Genomic DNA, 19,628 nt, shown 5'->3' with positions numbered 1-19,628 from the left:
AATATATTTATATTAGCACTCCTCAACATGGAGTGTAAGACTGGGTGATTGTATAATGCCCACCAAGAAAGAGGATTACATATATTGATACTGAATACAGCTTAGTAAATTGCTAAATCAAGTTATTTCAGATTTTCATATAGTAAATGAACTATTAGGGACAGAAATCTTGATTTGGTTTGGTTTGGTTTGTGTGTTTCTGTTATCCAAATATCATACTACTTCTTCATGTTGGCGAAGAACTGGGAATACTGATATAAACTTTGAAAACACTTTAACATTATTTAAGAAGGACTGAAATAGTACATAAAGGGAAAAGGTCATTTTCAATTTACTTGTTTCAATAAAATTTCACAAATTTCAGAAACGGTAAAATTTCCTCTTAATTTTTCAATGTTTGCAAAATAGCCCTTTTAAAATTTCATGATGCCATGGGCAAAAACAAGCAGTACAGTTTTTATTATAACTTATTTCCCTTCTTTCTTATCGTTTTGCTGTGTATTAGGGTTTATATAGCAATGTCTGATCTAATATATCCTTTAACAAATAATCCACAGATGGCTCAAAATCTGCTTATTCTACCTAAAGAATTTTTTTGTTCATTTTTCCTTTCCTTTTTCTCTCTTATCCCTTTATTTAATAAAGATGGTTTCATTCCCATTTTTATTAATTTATTATTATACCATTTCCCTGGTAATAAATAGAGTAACCATATTTCCAATGAAGCTTTTCTAAATGTAGGAAAATTGGCTTCAAGAGTTTGCCTCATTTATAACTGTTGTATCATTTTTCTTATGTTCTTAATGTGTCCTAATTTTTTTAAACTATAATTATTAGAAATATCTGTCATATTTAAACTTTAGTACCATTGTGATTCAAATTTAAGAACTGTGACCTTCAGATAACCCATAAGGACTTATACATTTTCCATAGGAGTTTCAACTGGAATGGTGAAGCTCGATGTTCATTAACAATTGCCAAATTTTAGTATACATTAATCAGCAATGATATTGTTAAAAATATATTTAGCAGTGCAATTATTTGTCTTTCTCCAGGTTTTATATCTATAATACCACTTTCAAGCAAGGATATTTTAAAACTCTATAAAAAATAAAATAATCATGCATCACTTACTGATGGAGAAATGCATTGTTGCAAGGCAATTTTGTCATTGTGTGAACATCACAGATTGTATTTACACAGACCTAGATGGTGTAGCCTACTACACACCTAGGCTGTATGGCAGAGCCTATTGCACCTAGGCTGCAAACCTGTACAGCATGTTACTATACTGAATATTGTAGGCAATTGTAACACAGTGGTAAGAATTTGTGTATCTAAACATAGAAAAGATACAGTAAAAATACAGTGTGATAATCATATGGGACCACTGTCATATATATAGTACATTGTTCTCATAAACATCATTACAAGGTGCATGACTGTATATAATAAAAGTCTTTTAAGAAAACAGTGAGAGAAGAATCTGTATTCCTGAAATTATAGCCAGCACTTAGTACATAAATGTAGGTGTGCTTATAAGTGTGATAAGTTTGCAGCATCCAGTGTCAATTAGATTCTCTGAGAATCTAGTGCTTAGAAAGTCAAGTAGCCATCTTTCAGACCAGGAACTCCCTTGTCTCTTTAACTTATCGAATAGTACTACACTGAGGTTATTTTTTGGTGTTGTACACAAGTCTGTCTTCTCTATTTCCTGCTTCCATTCGAGTTCTTGATTACTGTCACCTGATTTTATCCACTAAACAAGACGATCCCACTCTCTTCCCATCCTTGCATGAAACACAAATCCTAATACATAGCAATCTGCTTTTTCTTTTCCAGATTCCTGTCTTGGTCACACAGATAAGTTCAACCAATCATCCAGTGAAAGTGGGCCTGTCTGACGCATTTGTCGTTGTCCACAGGATCCAACAAATTCCCAGTATGTAGAAGGGTAATTGCAAAGTGCAAGTCTTCCGTGGGGGTAAATTTAAAGGAGATATATCTCAGACAGATGTAACTGGAACAAAGAATCACTTAGCTAATTGTTGCTCCTTAATTCTGTTGCTTGGTTTATAACTCCTATTGGGGCTGGATATTTCTAGTACTCTCAAACTAATAACTTAGGGGAAGAGAAATTAAATAGCCAAGCCAGGAAAGTGTAACTTTGGATTATTTGGGATAGTTGGCTTGGGTGAGCAAGGACAGTTCTTTTATTAATAAGAAGAACATAAAACAGTGACATTATTTGATTGACAGGCATATGTTTCCATGTTTGTTTATTCTAAATAAATTTATGACCTGAAGAGCAGCTCTGTGCTGTTCTATGTTCAACCTGTGTGTGTAAAACTGTTTGGGAGTCTAAAGGAAGATGAAAGAAAAAGTATGAATTTTGGAAAATAAAAATTTGGGTGGAGCTATACCTACCAGAGAAGATGTGTATTTGTTTGTTTGTTTAAATCATTTTTTGCCTATCTAATCTAGTTGACATTTTATATAATAAAAACTTACATGTTTCTTTTGGCAGTTATTCATCATATTAGAAAATCAAAGTGTTAACTGCATTTTGTAGCGGTTCTGACCATAATAGTCATCTTTTGAAAGGTCTGGTTTTTAAACCTCTTATTTCAAGAACAGTCCCGAGGGATGCTTTGTTTTATTAACACAGGGGGTGTTTGTTTGTGTCCTAGATGTGTTTATTTAAAGCAAGGGGTGATAATAAAATATGTCTCAAGATGAGATCATTTCTTTCCATTTTGTTAAAAGTTATTTTCCTTTTATTTCATTATAGTGGTAGACAATTCATCACATGCATATGCTGTTTAGTCTTGACTTGAGCTGATTCTGTTTAATTGTGTCATCTCCCAAGTAGAGAAAATAAATGGAGTGGAAACCAGATATTTCAGAGCAATGGATTGGCTGGAAACATTGTGGGGGTTATCTTACAACTACACTTGAGAATGACTTCACGTATGGCAGTTCTGCTTAGTGAAAATGTGCATACTCGTGGGTTTGTCCTTGTTAGCTGAGAATTTGTGGGAGGTAATATTCAAAGGAATTGTTAAATCAAGGCAGATTTTCCAGAAACTAAATTGTAATGTGAACAAAGCAGGAATATATTAGTATATGTAGGCAACATAAAAGCATCCTGACAAAACTCTTAAATAAGAGGCTGAACCCTGGGAGAGCCAAAGTTGGCTTCTGTTTGAGAAGGCATGTTCTCACATTCTTTCTTTCAGGGGTGTTAAATCAAGCATGACTTCAGTCAATTATTGCACAAGTAAAAGAAAATGTTAGTGTTAGTTTATTTGTTGGTTCTTTTTCATCTCTGAAAGAATTTTATTTGCAGTTTACTCAGAAGACATTTTAGCCCACATTGCTGTTCTGATATATCATTATTTAGAGAAAAAGACCACCAATGTACAAATTTTTTTTACAAATGTATTTTAATATGTGAGTATTGTATCAGTACATTCCCCATGATAAAATTGTATTTAGACTTCAGCATCCCTAAATGCAATTTTGTATCTCTTGCTATGCTGTGAAAGGATTAACTGTTATGTTTTCGGGGGAAAATATCCTTCCAAATAGAAATTTCACTGAATAAATTGGAGAAATTTATGTGAATTTTGAGACCAGAGATGTCTAAAGTTTGGGACTAAGTATTCATTTTAAAATCATTACTCAAAGTTCAGAGAAAAGCTTGTCTCAGGCAAGCTGTGTGCCAGAATGGCATTCGCATTTCCTGTTGATCTTACATTTCAATCCTGAGAAAAATTAGCCAAGAAAAATTGAAGGTCTAAGTCTCTCATAACCCCCACCCACCCAATGCCTGCCCTTAGATAGGATCATATTTGAGCAAGACAATTGGAACTGATATGTTCTACTTGAAAATGTTTTTTGGGAACAGAAAATTTTAATCTCCTTAAAAATCTGTTCCCACATTTATGAAGTATATCTGTTACATGAGCTTCTGTATAATAGGAGAAACATGGTTGCATTGTGTTTCAGCTAGAGAAAAAAAAAGAAGCATACTTATTTATTCATGCCAGAGATGAGGATAACTCAGGATTAGCATAAGACAAGTTCTACAAGTTTTATTTTTTGTGTATGAAATATAAGATGATTCCTAGAGATACCTAGAGATGATTCTATATGTTACATATTTGTGCAATCAGAAATTAGTTAAGTGTTTAAGTCCTTTTCAAAATCCTGTTCCCACATTTGACAACCCTATTAGGAGTCGTCCTCATAAAGAATTTAAATCCTTTATCTCTGTTACCACCTTTTTTCCCTGGGTGGATTTAGGGAACAACTGATCATTATCCTGAGTAATGGACGGTTACATTTCTTCTCTATTCCAAGGTGCATTACATAGGACCTGTTCTCATATGATCAGCTTTCTGTTCTTTTAATCATTTTGGTTACATGCATTATAGAACCTAGAGTCTTGGCTTAAACTAGCTATAGCAACATAAGAAAGTGAGCTCCGGCCTTAAGAAAAATGTTCCCAGTGGGACCACCAATACTATACCACTCTTATCATGATGATTTGGTGAAAGTTTGATAAAGCATTCAAAAAGCTATAGGACAACTTTAATTTATTTATTATTAAAATTTCTCCCCACCTGTTCCTTATAACATCAACAACAAAAACTCATTTTTCAGTTTTTAAGGACTTCCGAATAGTAGATGATTTCATTGTAATTTTCAAGTATAATTAATTAGGTAGCCTTCATCTTTCAGAAAAGATCAGGTGATCTGATAGTTTAAATATCAAAGGGAATTCAGGCATTGTTAGTAAATTGACAAATAATTCTGTGGTTACAAGAGATATTACTTTGCTCCTTCAAAAAAGAAAAATGAAAATGAAAGTCTAGGGTTCAGATTCCCAACCTGGCCAGCTGCCAGGGGGAAAAAAAGCCTGTGGTGAAATTAACACTTATATTAAAAAAAATAAAATGAAAGATTACTTTAAAGTATAGATAGTATGAGGGATATTGCAGTGTGAATATTGATCACGAGATCTTGAGCATTTTTTTCTATAGCTTTATGTATAAAACAAGCATATAAGTTCCTCAAATGCAGTATTTTACAGCATGTAGTACCTGGCATAAAATAAGCACTACATGTGTACTTACAGCTTTTTTTTTAATCACCATCATCATCATCACTCTAAAAGTCACTGACACTGACTGAGATGTCACCCCCCCAACCCAAGTGCGCATCAGAGTAGGGCCACTAGGAAACACTTTGACACTGTCTGGAACTCCTAATTCTTTCTGACTATAATATTGTACATTTTAAAATATCTCTTCATAAGACTTGTATGTGTCATCTATGTACATCTCTAAGTCATTTTCTGTTTTTCGTAAAATTTATTCGTAAAACTTTAGAAAGAGAAAGACCACAGAGATCAGCTGATTCATCACCACCCATACAGATATGAAAAACAGGTCTATACGCAATGACTTGAGTTATCCATTTCAGAAATATAAGTGTAAAAATATATTTATTCTGATTAGATATGTAGTGTACTTTGATTAAGACTAATTTATAAAATAACAGAAAACCCAAAGAAGAAAATTTATTGACTGTAAATCTGCTACAGAGAAAACAGTAAATGTTTTTATGTATGTATTTGCACCCACCCTTTCATTTATAATATGTACACACAAACACACACACATTAAGAAAATTGACACTGTGCCATAAATCCTTTTTGCCACCTGTTTTCCCCTTAATATATACAACACATTTTTCTACATTGTTAAATACCTGTCTAAAATGTGATCATTAATTTCTATAATAAATTCCTTTTTTTCAAATTTTATGTAAACTTTCTCTTCATTAGTTGACCATATAAGTTGCTTCTAGTATTAATTATCGGTGAAACAGTGCTGAATATCTTTGTTTTAAAATTTTTAAACAAATCTGATTCTCAGAAAATGAATTTGTATATGTTAACTGTTAATAGTTTTTTAATGTATTTTGACAAACTGCTTTCCATAAATTTTGTGCCAATTTACTCCTCCACCAGCCTTATGTTGGATACCATTTCCCCAAATGGTCTCAGACACAATTAACATTTTTTAAACTTTGCAAATTTGATAAGCAGGACATGGTATTTCATTGTTGCTCTAATTGTCTTTTGATTACTGGAAAGTTTTAACACTGTCATATGTTTATACATCATTTGTAATTTCCATAATTTCTCATTAAATAGCTCTAAGTAATTCTTCCTCAGCCTCGGCTTATGTCTCTCTAAACCCTTTCACACAGGGTGCAGAGGTCTTCCAGGACACATGCACATTTCTCACTAGTTCCACTCACACTTGTTTGTTTCTCTGTCCTCCAATTTAACGTTTTGAATTTCAGTCTTAATCTCTAGGGTGCTGACCTTCCCTGTCATGTCTCACTGTTTCTTCAACCTCTGAACTTAAATGAGCATAACGCTTCCAGCAAGAAACCCAGAAAATCCACTTATGCCATGTGGTTCTTTTATTTGGAAAACTTAAGGCTGTGTCATTTTAGTAGTAAGAAAGTTACTTTAACACACACGTGCAGAATTCTAGCATTGGAAACAAAATTGGAAAGCTGCTGACCTAATTTGAAATATTTCTACAATAGTTTACGATAATGACTATTTCTGAATCTCTTAAAATGCTCCACTTTATTCTTCTCTCCAGCAGTCCATTATCTGGTAATTTCCTAAGGTCAAGCCCTTCCTAATCAGCATCTGTTGTTTTATATTTATTGACATTATTTGTGTTGCAATGTACCTTTGCTTTGTTGGTTATTATTATTCATAGCACAATAAGAAACATTGTCATTTTCAGAAACAAAACTGACAATTAACTTGTAGAGCAAATATATTTTAAAAATACATAGGGGGTCACTGAACTCATTGAGGAACATTTGTATATATTTGCCACACATGGTCTCTTTATAAGCTTACAGACTAGGCAGCAATTGTTCAAAGAAGTTGACCAAAATTATGTTTAGAGAGTAAACAAAATAACTTTAATAAACAAAAACAGAATTTCATTTAGTATATGCAAAATATTTTAAGCTTTAATTCTCAAAGAAATAGTTGCATAGACCAGTTTCCCATCCAAAAGAACTTTCTGTGCTGGTGGAAATGTTCTGAATCTGAACTGTCGGGCATGTTCTCACTAGCCGCGTGTGCTACTGTGCACTTGCAGTGTGGCCTGTGAGCCTGAGGAATTGAACTGGTAATTGGATTTAATTAATTAATTTTAAGTTAAAGAACCACATGTGAGTAGTGGTTACCATATTGGACAGGGCAATAGATCATATGCATGTATCTAAATAAAATATTGAATGCCAAGTATACTATTTACATAAACATTCTTTTTACATCTTATCTGCCTTTTAAAAGGACTTAGAATATTAGATATTACTAAGTAATAAATATTCAAGTATAAGTATATTTATAAAATAAGAAATTTTCAAATATAACCATTATAACTGATTTTCCCCATGGAAAATAATTTGTAGTTTTGATTTGGTGGTAGGAAGTAGTCATTATAATTATCTAGCAACTATAATAAAAAGATGTGCTCAAAACTACAAAAAAAAATCTTCTTGTAGTGAAGATGTTTTTTCTTTCATAGTATTTTATAGAACCCATTTCAAGCCTTTTCAGAGGAACTGGACCTCATTTGTTATTTTCAAAGTTATCAAGGCCTTTTCATTCATTTAAGGACAGATGAATTTATAAATCTTCAGTAAATTGTGTCATTTTACCTTCACTCTCCTCAAAATGGAAGACCCTTCAAAATTATTCATTTTACCAAAGATAAAATTGCTTCTCTTTATAGCGCAATTTCATTAGGTACTTAGGTTTTCGAGTATTCACTAGCTCACTACAGGCCCTACGAAAGAAATAAATTGAAATTATACTTTTTTGGTGAAATAATTTTTGTCAAACACTTTGAGGATAGAATGCACTGTGCAAAATATTTTATTGTCTTAACACATGTATTTCTAATGCACCTTATTTGATTGACCCTAACTCGACTTTTAAGGAAAAGCAAAAATCTAAGAATTTTCTGAATATCAGAAATCAATGATTAACCAATTTTAACATATTTGAGAATTTTTCTAGAGTTTTAATGAATAAGAAAGGGTTCCTTCAGGGAAAAGTGGTTATTGCTTTCTATTTTATTTTTTCTCTTTCTTTTTTTATTTATTCATTGACATTTCATCCTATATAACACACTCAGAGAAAGTAATGTTTACCAATTTAGAGATGTGTCTCTCAATTTATTTAATAAAGCATGAATTATCTTATTTCTCATATAAAATCCTAAAAAGTCGCAGAAAGGACTTTAATACATTGCCAAAAATTCAAGGCACTTAAACATTCATGTATTCAACATATATTTATTGGGTATCTATTAGGACAGGATTTATCAGTTTAAAGAAGAGAAACCCAACTTAATGTACTTGTATTTTATTCCAAATACTGAGTCAAAAGCTCGTCCTCACAAATGCTGCTCTGTAGTTGCTTGCCATGGAAGGCATGGGAAAGTAGCCAAAACAGTTCTCAGAAATAATCTAAGCTGAATTTTTCTATTCAGTTTGATCTGTCTTTTTGTTTTAAATTATGATCTCAGATATTAGATTTTCCACTTTTCTCTTTCATACTTGCCTTCAAATTTACACTTTTCCTTAGCTTAATTATCTCTTACTTTTTCCCTGTTCCATAATGACTATTTCTATTTTGACTTGCACTTTCCTACTACACAGAATTATTTCTGTTTTTAACTAATAGTGATCGCCTACATTTTTAAACATGCTTTCATGTTCATTTTTCCAATTGAATTTTGCTATGGTAAGTTTTGTTTCTTCAAAATATAGGGTTTTCCCCTCACATAAGTGCCAAACATCTGAGTAAGTTAGCACTGAAAGCTTCTGTTTGAATGCTTTGATTTTAAATTTGACACCTTACTTTACTTAATGAAGTCACACACAAAAAAAGTGAGGTTTAATGACATTGCAATTGTGTATTATACACTCTTCCCATAAGTCGCAGGAACAGGGAAGTGTGTTCCCCTGAGGAAGCACCATGTTCAGATAGACAGCCCTGGGCGGGTGGAACCATGCTGTCAGTCACAGCACAGACCTGCAGTCCACGTGCCACAGCAGCCCACTACATGGACACTACATTGACCATTTACTGTCCCAAGGCTGGTTCTGGTTCTGTTCTTGGACAAAACGATTGCTGAAGGAGGAATGCAGCTTGTTTAAGCCATTAGTAAAATATGAGTAGAAGGTAGCGAAATGTGAGGGTTGTTTTAGGTTGTGTTTCTGATTTCCTTTATGCATGTTCAAGTAACTTACAAAATCTGGCCATTTACATTTTAGCGGTGCCTAAACTTGCCCAACAGTGAGGAAATGATGAGAGGTTTAGATTAGCACTTTGTGGTCACCCAAAATTTATGTTGCTTTATCTAATGCCTAATTACATTACTATTTAATAGAATTAGAACTATACAGGGAATCGGGAAAAAAAACTGAGGCTAACACAGTTTTTATTTATAATTTTATTTCTTCTTTTTTCATTTTTTATAGATAGATGCTTTAACAACTCCAACTGACTAATTATGTTCATACATTGCATTTTTGTGTAGGAAGCTTGTAACCACTGTAACAGTGTTCTTTTTATCTTGAGTCTCTTTTTTCCTGAGTCTTCATGCTGGGAATGAGACTTGTAGTTGTGGAATACGTGCTATTTAGATTAAAGAATACTCAATAAATGGTGCTATGTGTTGGGCTCAAATTGAACTAGAAAAGAAATAAGATAATACCATTTGGGACAGTCATCAAGCATCGGCAACACATGAATAAAGAAAGGTTAGCAAATCATTTATTTGATGATTCAGACAAAATATTAAAATATTTATATAAATACAAGAATAGGCTGATTTAGGAAATTATTCATATCTTCTCCATGTGAATGTTAGATTTGAAGACAGGCAGATAAAGTAGATCATGGTTCATCATGACACAGGGTACTCATTAGTCTGTGTTGATTTCAGCTAGAGTAGATATTGATTGGAGGGGATTCTTGATCAGACTTTCTAAAACATGCAGTTCAATATTTGCACTTTGAATCACATCATCTGAAGATTTGTTCTCTTAACTATATTTTCTCTACATGTTACTCTGCTCAGATTTAATTTAAAAAAAAAAATTTAAAGCCTCCCAATGGGTGAGTATTGCAGTTGAACTTGGTTTCGTAAAGTCGTAACTGAAGTTGTATCACCACCACTAAGACTGAATGTTGGTTCAACATTATTTTGGCTTTTTTTTTTTTCCTTTTTGTCTTTTTTCGTGACTGGCAACGGATCGCAACCCTCAGTGTCGCGCCTGTACTGGACCGGGACCGGCAACGGGATCGCAACCCTCGGTGTTGCACCCGCACCTCGCTCAGCCAGTGAGCGGGAACCGGTCTGTATGTGGGATCCGAACCCTCGGCGGGAGTGCTGCCGCACTTCCCAAGTGGCGCACTGTAGCAGTGCGCCACTGGGCCAGCCCTTATTTTGGCTTTTTGAAGAAGGCATGTAAGCTAAATATATTTCTGGAATCAAATGAAAGCTTCTAGCATTGGTAGGAGCAACCACTGAATAAATTTCTAATTACTTGTTTTAACAGTGGTAGACTTAAAATTCTACAGAAATGACCATTTGGAAGCTGTCATAGATTGGCAGATCATCAAACAAAAACCATTCTTATTAATTTTGGTTATGTTAAATTCATCTCCTCCCAATAGTTGGAGGTTATCTGAGCAAATAATAGAACTAGTGTAGAAAAAAATACACTCTTTCCCTTTACTCCATATACCTGATCAATAATTAACTTCCAGAGGCTTCTCAGTCATTGTTACTACTTGAGATTTTCAAAGTATAATATGAAATGAAAAGAACACCATTTTAAGTACCAAGTAATATGATAGACACTGTGGAAACTTTAGCATGAAGACTTACAAACCCCCATCCTAGTGATCTTATGGCAAGACCATGTTGTTTATTTCTCAGAACTAAATTGTTTAGCAAAATACATAGGAAAGCACTATATAGGAACTCATCCTATAGAGACAAAGGTAGAAAATGAGCAATCTTTTTATCTGCCTTAAAAGTTTTTTTTAAAAAAGATGATATTATGATCCAAATGTCTCAAGAAACCTTACTAAGTACCATGAAAGTAGCATTTTCTCTAATTTTTCATGAAGTGTACTGTTTCAAAAGTTTACATTCATCTTTCAGTTATACTAAAAAAGAAATTAATTGTATTAGGGTTTTTAAATCATGTCTTTCAATCTGATAAGCCTGAGGATATTTTTAGTGAGTGGCCTTAAAACCACTCCTCGTCCCAAAAGGGTTTGTATTGCCCCTCTCCCACCTCTTCTGGAGTTATAAACAGTGGGTGAATGAACATGAGTGGAGAAAAGTAAAGATATTTGCAGATTATAAGTAAATATTTGACATCTTCAACTTCCTGGATGTGTATGTATCTTCCTTTTTCTGAGCACTTTTACTAAAAGTCTACTCACTATCTCCTGGCCCACCACATTTCAACTCTGTCAACTTGGTCTAAAGACTTCAATAAAAATTTAATCTTCTCTAAGATAAGATTGGAGACAAGTGTCTAGAAGTTTGATTCTAGGATCTTAGTGTGATTTCCATGAGTTTAGATCTATAGAAATTAGATCATTCTATATAGCACATAACCGGTATGATCAATGGTTGCCACATTAAAGTAAGATAGGAATTATATCTAAGTATTATTGATCACTTACAATATGAAAGGGACTATTCTAAGCAATTTTCATATATTATCTCATTTTAATTCTCAGAACAACTCAGTTATATACGTACTATTATCTGTATTTTATAGATGAGAAAACTGAATGTATTAGTCAGTTCTCTGTTGCTTGTAATAGAATACCTGAACAGGTTAATTTGTAAGAAAATAAAATTTATTTCTTACAGTTTTGAAGGCTGAGAAGTTCACAGTCCAAGGGGTGCATATGTTGAGGGCCTTCTTCTTGGTAGGGTCTCTGTATGGAGTTCCACGGCAGCCAGGGTATCACAAGGCGAGAATGGCAAGAGGACTTGTTAAGGTGCTCACTTGCTCTCCTTAAAAAGCCATCAGTCCACTCTGTGAGAACCCATTAAACCATTAACTCATTGCTCCATAAAAGAATAAACCATTCATAAGGGCACAGTCCTCACAACCTAATCACCTCTTAAAGGCTCCGCCTTTCAATACTGCTGTAGTCTGATTTCCCACCTTCATAACACTGTTACAGTGGGGCTCGAGCTTCAGTGAGTTTGGGGGAACATTCAGTCTATAGCACTGAAGCACAGAGAGCTAATAAAGGAGTCCAAGTTCACATAGACACCAAGTAGCAGAAGTGGGATTTCAACCAGATAGCCTGTTAATACAGCATGTATTATTAACCACTGACATATTACTTCCTGAGATACTATGATATTTTTAAATTAACTTATAGCCTTCCAAATAATTTCTGATTGATAGGATGTTATTCAGGAAAAGCCAAGTAGCAGAAGTGGGATTTCAACCAGATAGCCTGTTAATACAGCATGTATTATTAACCACGGACATATTACTTCCTGAGATACTATGATATTTTTAAATTAACTTATAGCCTTCCAAATAATTTCTGATTGATAGGATGTTATTCAGGAAAAGAATTTCTGTTCTTATGAGGATTCCAAGCATGAAATAAAATGCTGATAACATTACTTTTCCATTTACTTTTTCCAAAGCCACGCAAGCTCACTAGAACAGGGCTTAAACTGGGATTTTAAATGTATTTAATTGTTTTGTTTTGTTGTAAAATATGTTTGATTATATTTACCTGATTCCTAATTATTAAAGTTCTTGTCAATATCTTCATCTAGCCTCAACCTCAGGGACATTGATGGATTTTCTGATGAATTATTATAAATTACATCATGCAATATAAATGCAAATTATTAACCTACTTTAGATATGATACTGTATGTTTAATACATAGTGATACTGATTTTTAAAATGATTTAAGTTCTTTTTCTCCAGCTTTATTGAGATGTAATTGACAAATAAAAATTGTATATATTTACAGTGTACAATGTGATGATTTGACATACATATACATTGAGAAATAATTACTGAAATCAAGCTGATTAAGATATATGGTATTTGTATGTGTGGTGAGAACACTTAAAAATCTATTTTCTCATCAAATTTCAATTACAATACAGTATTTCTAGCTGTAGTCACCATGCTGTATATAAATGATTTAATTTCTGTTTTTATATTTATTAATGAAATTTATTCTAGACCTTTAAAGGAATAACATTTTTATTCTGTCATTAACGTTATTTAGACTGCGAAAATTTTAAATTGCGACTCAGTCCTAAAGGACTCGCTTTAGCTTTAATTTGGGAGAAATAGTGTCATCTTACCTTCTTGATTTCATGTGTCAAAATCTTTCAAAATGTATAAATCTGTAAAGATGACATCTTTTTTTTTTTTTTTTTTTTTTTCCTTTTTTCGTGTCCGGCAATGGATCGCAACCCTCAGTGTCGTGCCCGTACCGGACCGGGACCGGCAACGGGATCGCAACCCTTGGTGTTGCGCCCGCACCTCGCTCAGCCAGTGAGCGGCCGGTCTGTATGTGGGATCCGAACCCTCAGCGGGAGCGCCACCACGCTCCCAAGCGGCGCACTGTAGCAGTGCGCCACCGGGCCGGCCCAGAAGACATCTTTAATATACTCTGGGCAACGGTGAATTGGAGCCCTGCTAAAAATACAAGATGTCCGAGAGCCTAATCGGCATGTTCAATTTCATTGACAAAAAGAGTTCTGTGTACATGGGAATATGATTTTCAGATTTTTTAGAATCAACTTCTTCACAGGGTGAGACTCTATTTTAAAACGACAACAGGTGAAAAGCACGTAATTCTACATCCATTATTAAAATGCTGTTGTTTTATAGGTGAGGAAATGCTGAAAGTTGATTTTTTTCCATTTTTGTTTTTATAGATGTTCGAAGAAGAACAATTTATGAATACCACCGAGTAGAGCTACAAATGTCAAAAATCACCAACATTTCAGCTGTGGAGATGACCCCATTACCTAGTACGTTAGTATATGAACATAGGTAGAAAAAGTGATTTGCAAGTGTGATGATCTGATCTGTTCAATAATTATAGTTACAATAATTGTGTTAATTATGTAATTATAATTGTGCTTAGCATGCATGGATATTTTGATCCTGAGTGTATATGCAGATAGATGGTGATTTTTATTTTGGTTGAAAAATCTTTGTTTTCCCCCACACTGCCTATTAGCCTTGATGAATGTATTCTCTCCTGTTTCTTAGCATGTCTCCAGTTTAATGGTTGTGGTCCCTGTGTGTCCTCTCAGATTGGCTTCAACTGCAGTTGGTGTAGTAAACTTCAAAGGTAAAAAATAATAATAAAACAAATTTTAAAATTTTAAGAAGACTTGTTGCCTGTACATTCTCATTGAATTTTAAATGTATGTCAAGTGTATGGTACATATGTATAAAATATACATGAGGGGTCTTCAAAAAGTTCTTGGAAAGATATGTATTATCTAATTCTATCTTTTCACAAACTTTATAAGTACCCTTATATCATTACCAAAATAAAAAAAAAAAAAAAAAAAAAAAAGCTCAAAAGTGGGGATTTGGGTATTTGTTTTGTCTGAGTGCTCAAAATTACTAAGAACCTTTATACTCAATGAGATCATTATCAGACATACATTTATAATTCTCTATGGGGTTTAAGATACATGATCATTGTAGTTGAGTCTATGAATTGATAATTTTGGTCCATATTCTGTAGAAAGCATGGTTGGAGCTACCTTTTCCATAGCAAGGACGGATTATAATAATCACATGCACACTCTTAGTAAATTCCTATACAATACCTCAAATGTTATTAGTCTGAATTAGAGAAATAATCTGAGGCTGACACCACCTGACCCCTATGTAAATAGAGCACGTGGTTCTGGCCCCAGGTTGTAACTAAGCAATTTAAGCTGCATAACTTACTGGTGTCAAAGAGATTTACTGATTTTCATGAGTGGCAAAGAAGATTCTTCAGTCCCTAGACTGTTTCGGAGACTGAGTGATCATTTGTTGGAAATATGGGGTGAGACATTTTTTAAAATGTGTTTTGTTACTTATGCAACCATTTTATGCATCAGTTATGTCCCAAGTGCTGGAAACACAACCGTGAGCAATACCAACATGGTCCCTGCCACCCACCCCCTACCCCCACCATGGAGCTGACAGTCTGTCTAGGAACAAGTCCTCTCCCCGCCTTTAGAGTCTATGAAAAATCTGCTGCTTCTCCCAGGTGGAGAGCCGAATATTCATGCTGTTAATGAATATTACACCAGGGCTTTCAGTTGTACAAGTAATCTGTCTTATCATCTTCTTACTGTAGCATTTGCTGTAATGATAAAGGCATGTTCAGGAATGCTTCAAAAGTTACTGAAGGACAAAAAATAGAATGCCAATTCTTTGATAAACAAGCCTTAGGAAACATTTTTAACTCACTAACATAGTATTGTGGCTAGAACAGTATTATTTATGATAACCTCTGTTTTGTTTTCGATTTAACGTGTTGCTCCAGTAATTTCCTTTGTGAAATGAATTTCAAATCATGAAAAAGCAAGCAGGCAGTTAGCATTTTTAAAAGTAGATTTTAACTCAGCTGCAGATCCAGAGTGGGAGGAACTGGTATAAAATCAAGGGATTGTGGTTATTTATATAAATATTTTGCTAGGATTCCATAAAGATTATGTGCATATCAGAAGTTACTCAAAATCTGTTAGATAAGGACGAAAGGGAACTAAAGAGGTGACATTTTAATATGTACATTTAAGTAATACTCAAAAGAAGTAAGTAGAGGACCCTGGTTTGGGTTGCATACCTACTGCAAGATCCGGTTCAGCGGGCACCTCCTCTGAGTCTGTGTGAACTGCCCATCCCCCACGTTTCCCCACATGCTGGGTAAACCTCCCTCATTAGCATTTAGCATAAGGCTTGAGAACACTTACTCATTTGTTTGTCCCCTTTGCTAAGCTCTACGTTTGTTAAAGGCAAAAGCCATATCCAATTTGTCCTTATATCTCCATGGCCTAAGAACATACCTGGAACTGCAGAAAAAATGGAGAAACTAATGAACCATGATTAGGTTCCAAATGAATGAATCATGGTTAGGTTTGTCTGGGACTGAAGAGTTTCCAAGGATGAGGGACTTTCATTGCTAAACCAGAAACATCTAAGGAAAACTGAGACCAGTTGACCACCCTAGCCAGAGTTCCATTAGGATAATTCTCAACTGAAATCATGTTATGGTAAATGAAGATTTTGGAGACTCGTCTAGAAACTAAACTACCACTAACCATTTCATTATAAATGAATGTGTGTGTATGCATTTTGGTTTTGCTGGAAATATATGCTTAAATTTTCAAACAAGCAATTTTGCCAGTCAAAACATATCCATAAGTTGGAATCTGCTTCTACTGTTAACAACCTTCATTTTATTGAAAGATTTCTCTGCCAGAAATTGTTCCCCAAAATTTTCAAATATCACACAACATTTTTACTGCAGAGGAAACTGAGGTTTATAGGAGCTAAGTCATTTGTGCAGGATTTCACAGCTCTTAAGTTATAAGTTTGTTCTCAATATCTCACCTGTTCAGCCTCACACCTGCCAGGTTGCCAGTACAGGAGGCAAGCTAATCTTCATCGCTTTCTGGAAAACTGTATACGTATTAATGAAAAACAAATCTTTTTATAGTTGATGCTATAAGAAAATTAAATGGTTTTGAAATTGGCATAAGAAGAATGTAGAGAAAAGTCTACCGAAGCCTAAGACTTTTGCATATTATTAGAAGCATAGTTTCTTTAAGATTAATGAAGAAAACAGGTGATACGTATAAATGAGGAAGAAACTCATCAAAGAACTCTACTTTAAAAACTACCGGTTTTCTGCATGTTACTCTTTGGTGTACCAAACTGTGATTTGAAATTTTGGATTTAAATTTTTGGGGGATTTAAAACGTTGATTTAGGGGCCGGCCCAGTGGCGCACTGCTACAGTGCGCCGCTTGGGAGCGCAGTGGCGCTCTCGCTGAGGGTTCGGATCCCACATACAGACCGGTTCCCGCTCACTGGCTGAGCGAGGGGCGGGCGCAGCACCAAGGGTTGCGATCCCGTTGCCGGTCCCGGTCCGGTACGGGCGCGACACTGAGGGTTGCGGTCCGTTGCCGGACACGAAAAAAGACAAAAAGGAAAAAAATAAAAATAAAACGCTGATTTAAAATGTTATTTTTAATTCTTCAGCAACTCGATTATATATGTATGAAAACCTGTTTAACTAATTGATTTAACTATGGCTCGTTGCACTTTTGTTCAAGTTAATTTCCCCACTGCATTTTATTAATTTTTCCCCAGACCTGTGAGCTTCCAAACTTCGCTTTGCTGCCCAGCAGCATCTCCCCAGACATTAGAGCTTTTACGAACAAATTCAACAAAACAAGAGAAGTCTTATCCTAAGCAGCACGAGAATTGCCTCTCTGATTTTTTTTCTCTGTCATTCTTACTTTCTCCTTTGTGCTTATTTATCCTCGAATGATAATCAGTTGGTGGTAATTACTGAGCTCCCAAGTTGGGCTTGCTCTAAAAAGATAAGATAACTTTAATTGATTTGTTTATTTCCTTTAATTCCCATTTTTCAGGGAGCAAAACTAAGATGAAATATTTGTAATAGCTTGGCCAAGGTCTAGGAGAATTCAAGTTACAGGAATATATAAGGAGATTCAGGATGGAAAGTATTTATTTAAAATACTTGGCCCATTTCTTCTACGTAAGAGTGCTTTGGTTTCCTCACTGCAAATTGAGGAATTCAATTCACCTATACTTTATACCTTCACTCATTCAAGAAAAAATTTCTGAGTGTCTCTTTTCAAGCTACTGTCTAAAATTTTTACATTCAGTGGTGATAAAAGAGAGACAAAAATCACTTCCTTAATAGAGCTTACATTTTTAGTATGGAGAGATAGATTTTAAGCAAATAGATACATAGGAAATAGAGTTTGTAGTGATGAGTGCAACGGTAAGAGAAATAAACAGAAATGTTGAGGGAAATATAGGAAAATTGATGAGAATAACAGGAGTTTACTTGTTAGTATCATTTTTAAGCAACCTTGCCCTTTTGAAGAGACACTGATTTGGTCAGCCATCACATCTAAAAGTTTGTTTTTTTTAATCAAAAATGTCTTTGGGCTCTTAAAATATTTAGTCACTCATCCATTTACTTAACAATGTATTAAGTACTTTCCACGTATCAAGTGCTGATGTAAACTTTGAGATAGTTGAGAAAAATAATCAAGTATTATTTAAAACCACAGCTCTCATAATGCTTGTAGTTTAGCTTAGTAAGCCAGAAAATAAAGGAATTGGTAATTAAAGAGAAAAGTCAGATGGTGATGAGTGGTCTGCTGACTTTTAAAGAGCCAGTAGTTTCTTTGCACTCTTAGCCAAGAAACACTTCTCAGACCTGGTAAGAATTAAACTGAGATCAGAGTGATAAGGAGCCAGTTATACCAAAGTGAAAGCAAAGAGCATTTCAAAGGTTATGACAAGTGCAAAAATCCTGTGGTAGGTACAGGCTTGATCTGATGAGGAAAGGAAATAAGCCCAGTGAGTTGGGAGCACTGTGAGCCGGGCAAGCAGGAAGAGTGGTACCAGATGAAGTCACATGGGTAGCCACATGCTGGGACATGGGTGGCTTTGTAAGGCAGGAAGGGTTTTATTCTCAGGATGATGGGAAGCCTTTTAGATTTTAGAACTTAAGCAGAGGAGTGATATGATTTTATTATATTTTTAAAATGTAACTCTGGCTGTACCAAGGAGAATAAGTTAGTTGGTTAGTTTGTTTGTTTTTGGAAGGGGGTGAGCAGAATGAAAAGGAAGAGAATAGTAAGGAGTGTGTGTAGTAGTCTACAGGAAGGATGGTCATAGCGTGGACAGGATGATAATTATGGGGATCTGGAGAAATGAATGAATACACAGTATGTTTTGGAAGATGACAGATTACTTCCTAATGGGTTAGAAGTGAAGGAAAAGGGAAAGATAAGAATCAAAGATGCTTTTTAGCTTTTTATTCCATCCATGTGGTGGATTGTAGTACTAAGTTTTTGAGAGAGGTAAAATGGCATAAGAAACAGAAACTAGAGTAGTGAGAAATAAAGAATTTAGTTTGGGACAAGTTAAGTCTGAGATGTCCATCAGACTTCAAGTGGAAACGTCGAGTATGCAGGGACACATAAGCCAGTTTATGTATAGGTCCTGGCTAGAGGTTCAGATTGGAGAGTCATTACCATATAGATAGTGTTTAAATTCATGGGATTGAGTGAGATCAGCTGGGGAGAGAGTGTAAATTGAAAAGATCCTAAGAAGTTCCAGAAAACAAGCTTCTGGCATAGCATAATGAGATGTGATGCTAATTTTCTTTTCTTTTCTTTTTTTTTTTTTTTTTTTTTTTTTTTT

General features: G+C 34.6%; 1 protein-coding gene across 1 annotated transcript in view; it reads left to right on the top strand.

The window, feature by feature from the left end:
- Positions 1-19,628, top strand: part of PLXDC2 (plexin domain containing 2) — a gene marked incomplete at its 3' end in the record, with an annotated part of 202,662 nt that overhangs the window by 154,858 nt on the left and 28,176 nt on the right. Inside the window, exons 7-9 of the mRNA XM_008582507.1 lie at positions 1,843-1,942; positions 14,082-14,177; positions 14,422-14,503. Of these exons, the coding sequence (XP_008580729.1) occupies positions 1,843-1,942; positions 14,082-14,177; positions 14,422-14,503 (278 nt within the window). The remainder of the gene's footprint in view (positions 1-1,842; positions 1,943-14,081; positions 14,178-14,421; positions 14,504-19,628) is intronic.

Source organism: Galeopterus variegatus, unplaced genomic scaffold (assembly GCF_000696425.1).
Source record: "Galeopterus variegatus unplaced genomic scaffold, G_variegatus-3.0.2 Scaffold2652, whole genome shotgun sequence".
NCBI classification, from domain to species: Eukaryota; Metazoa; Chordata; class Mammalia; order Dermoptera; family Cynocephalidae; genus Galeopterus; species Galeopterus variegatus.
This window is presented reverse-complemented; position numbering and strand designations above follow the sequence as displayed.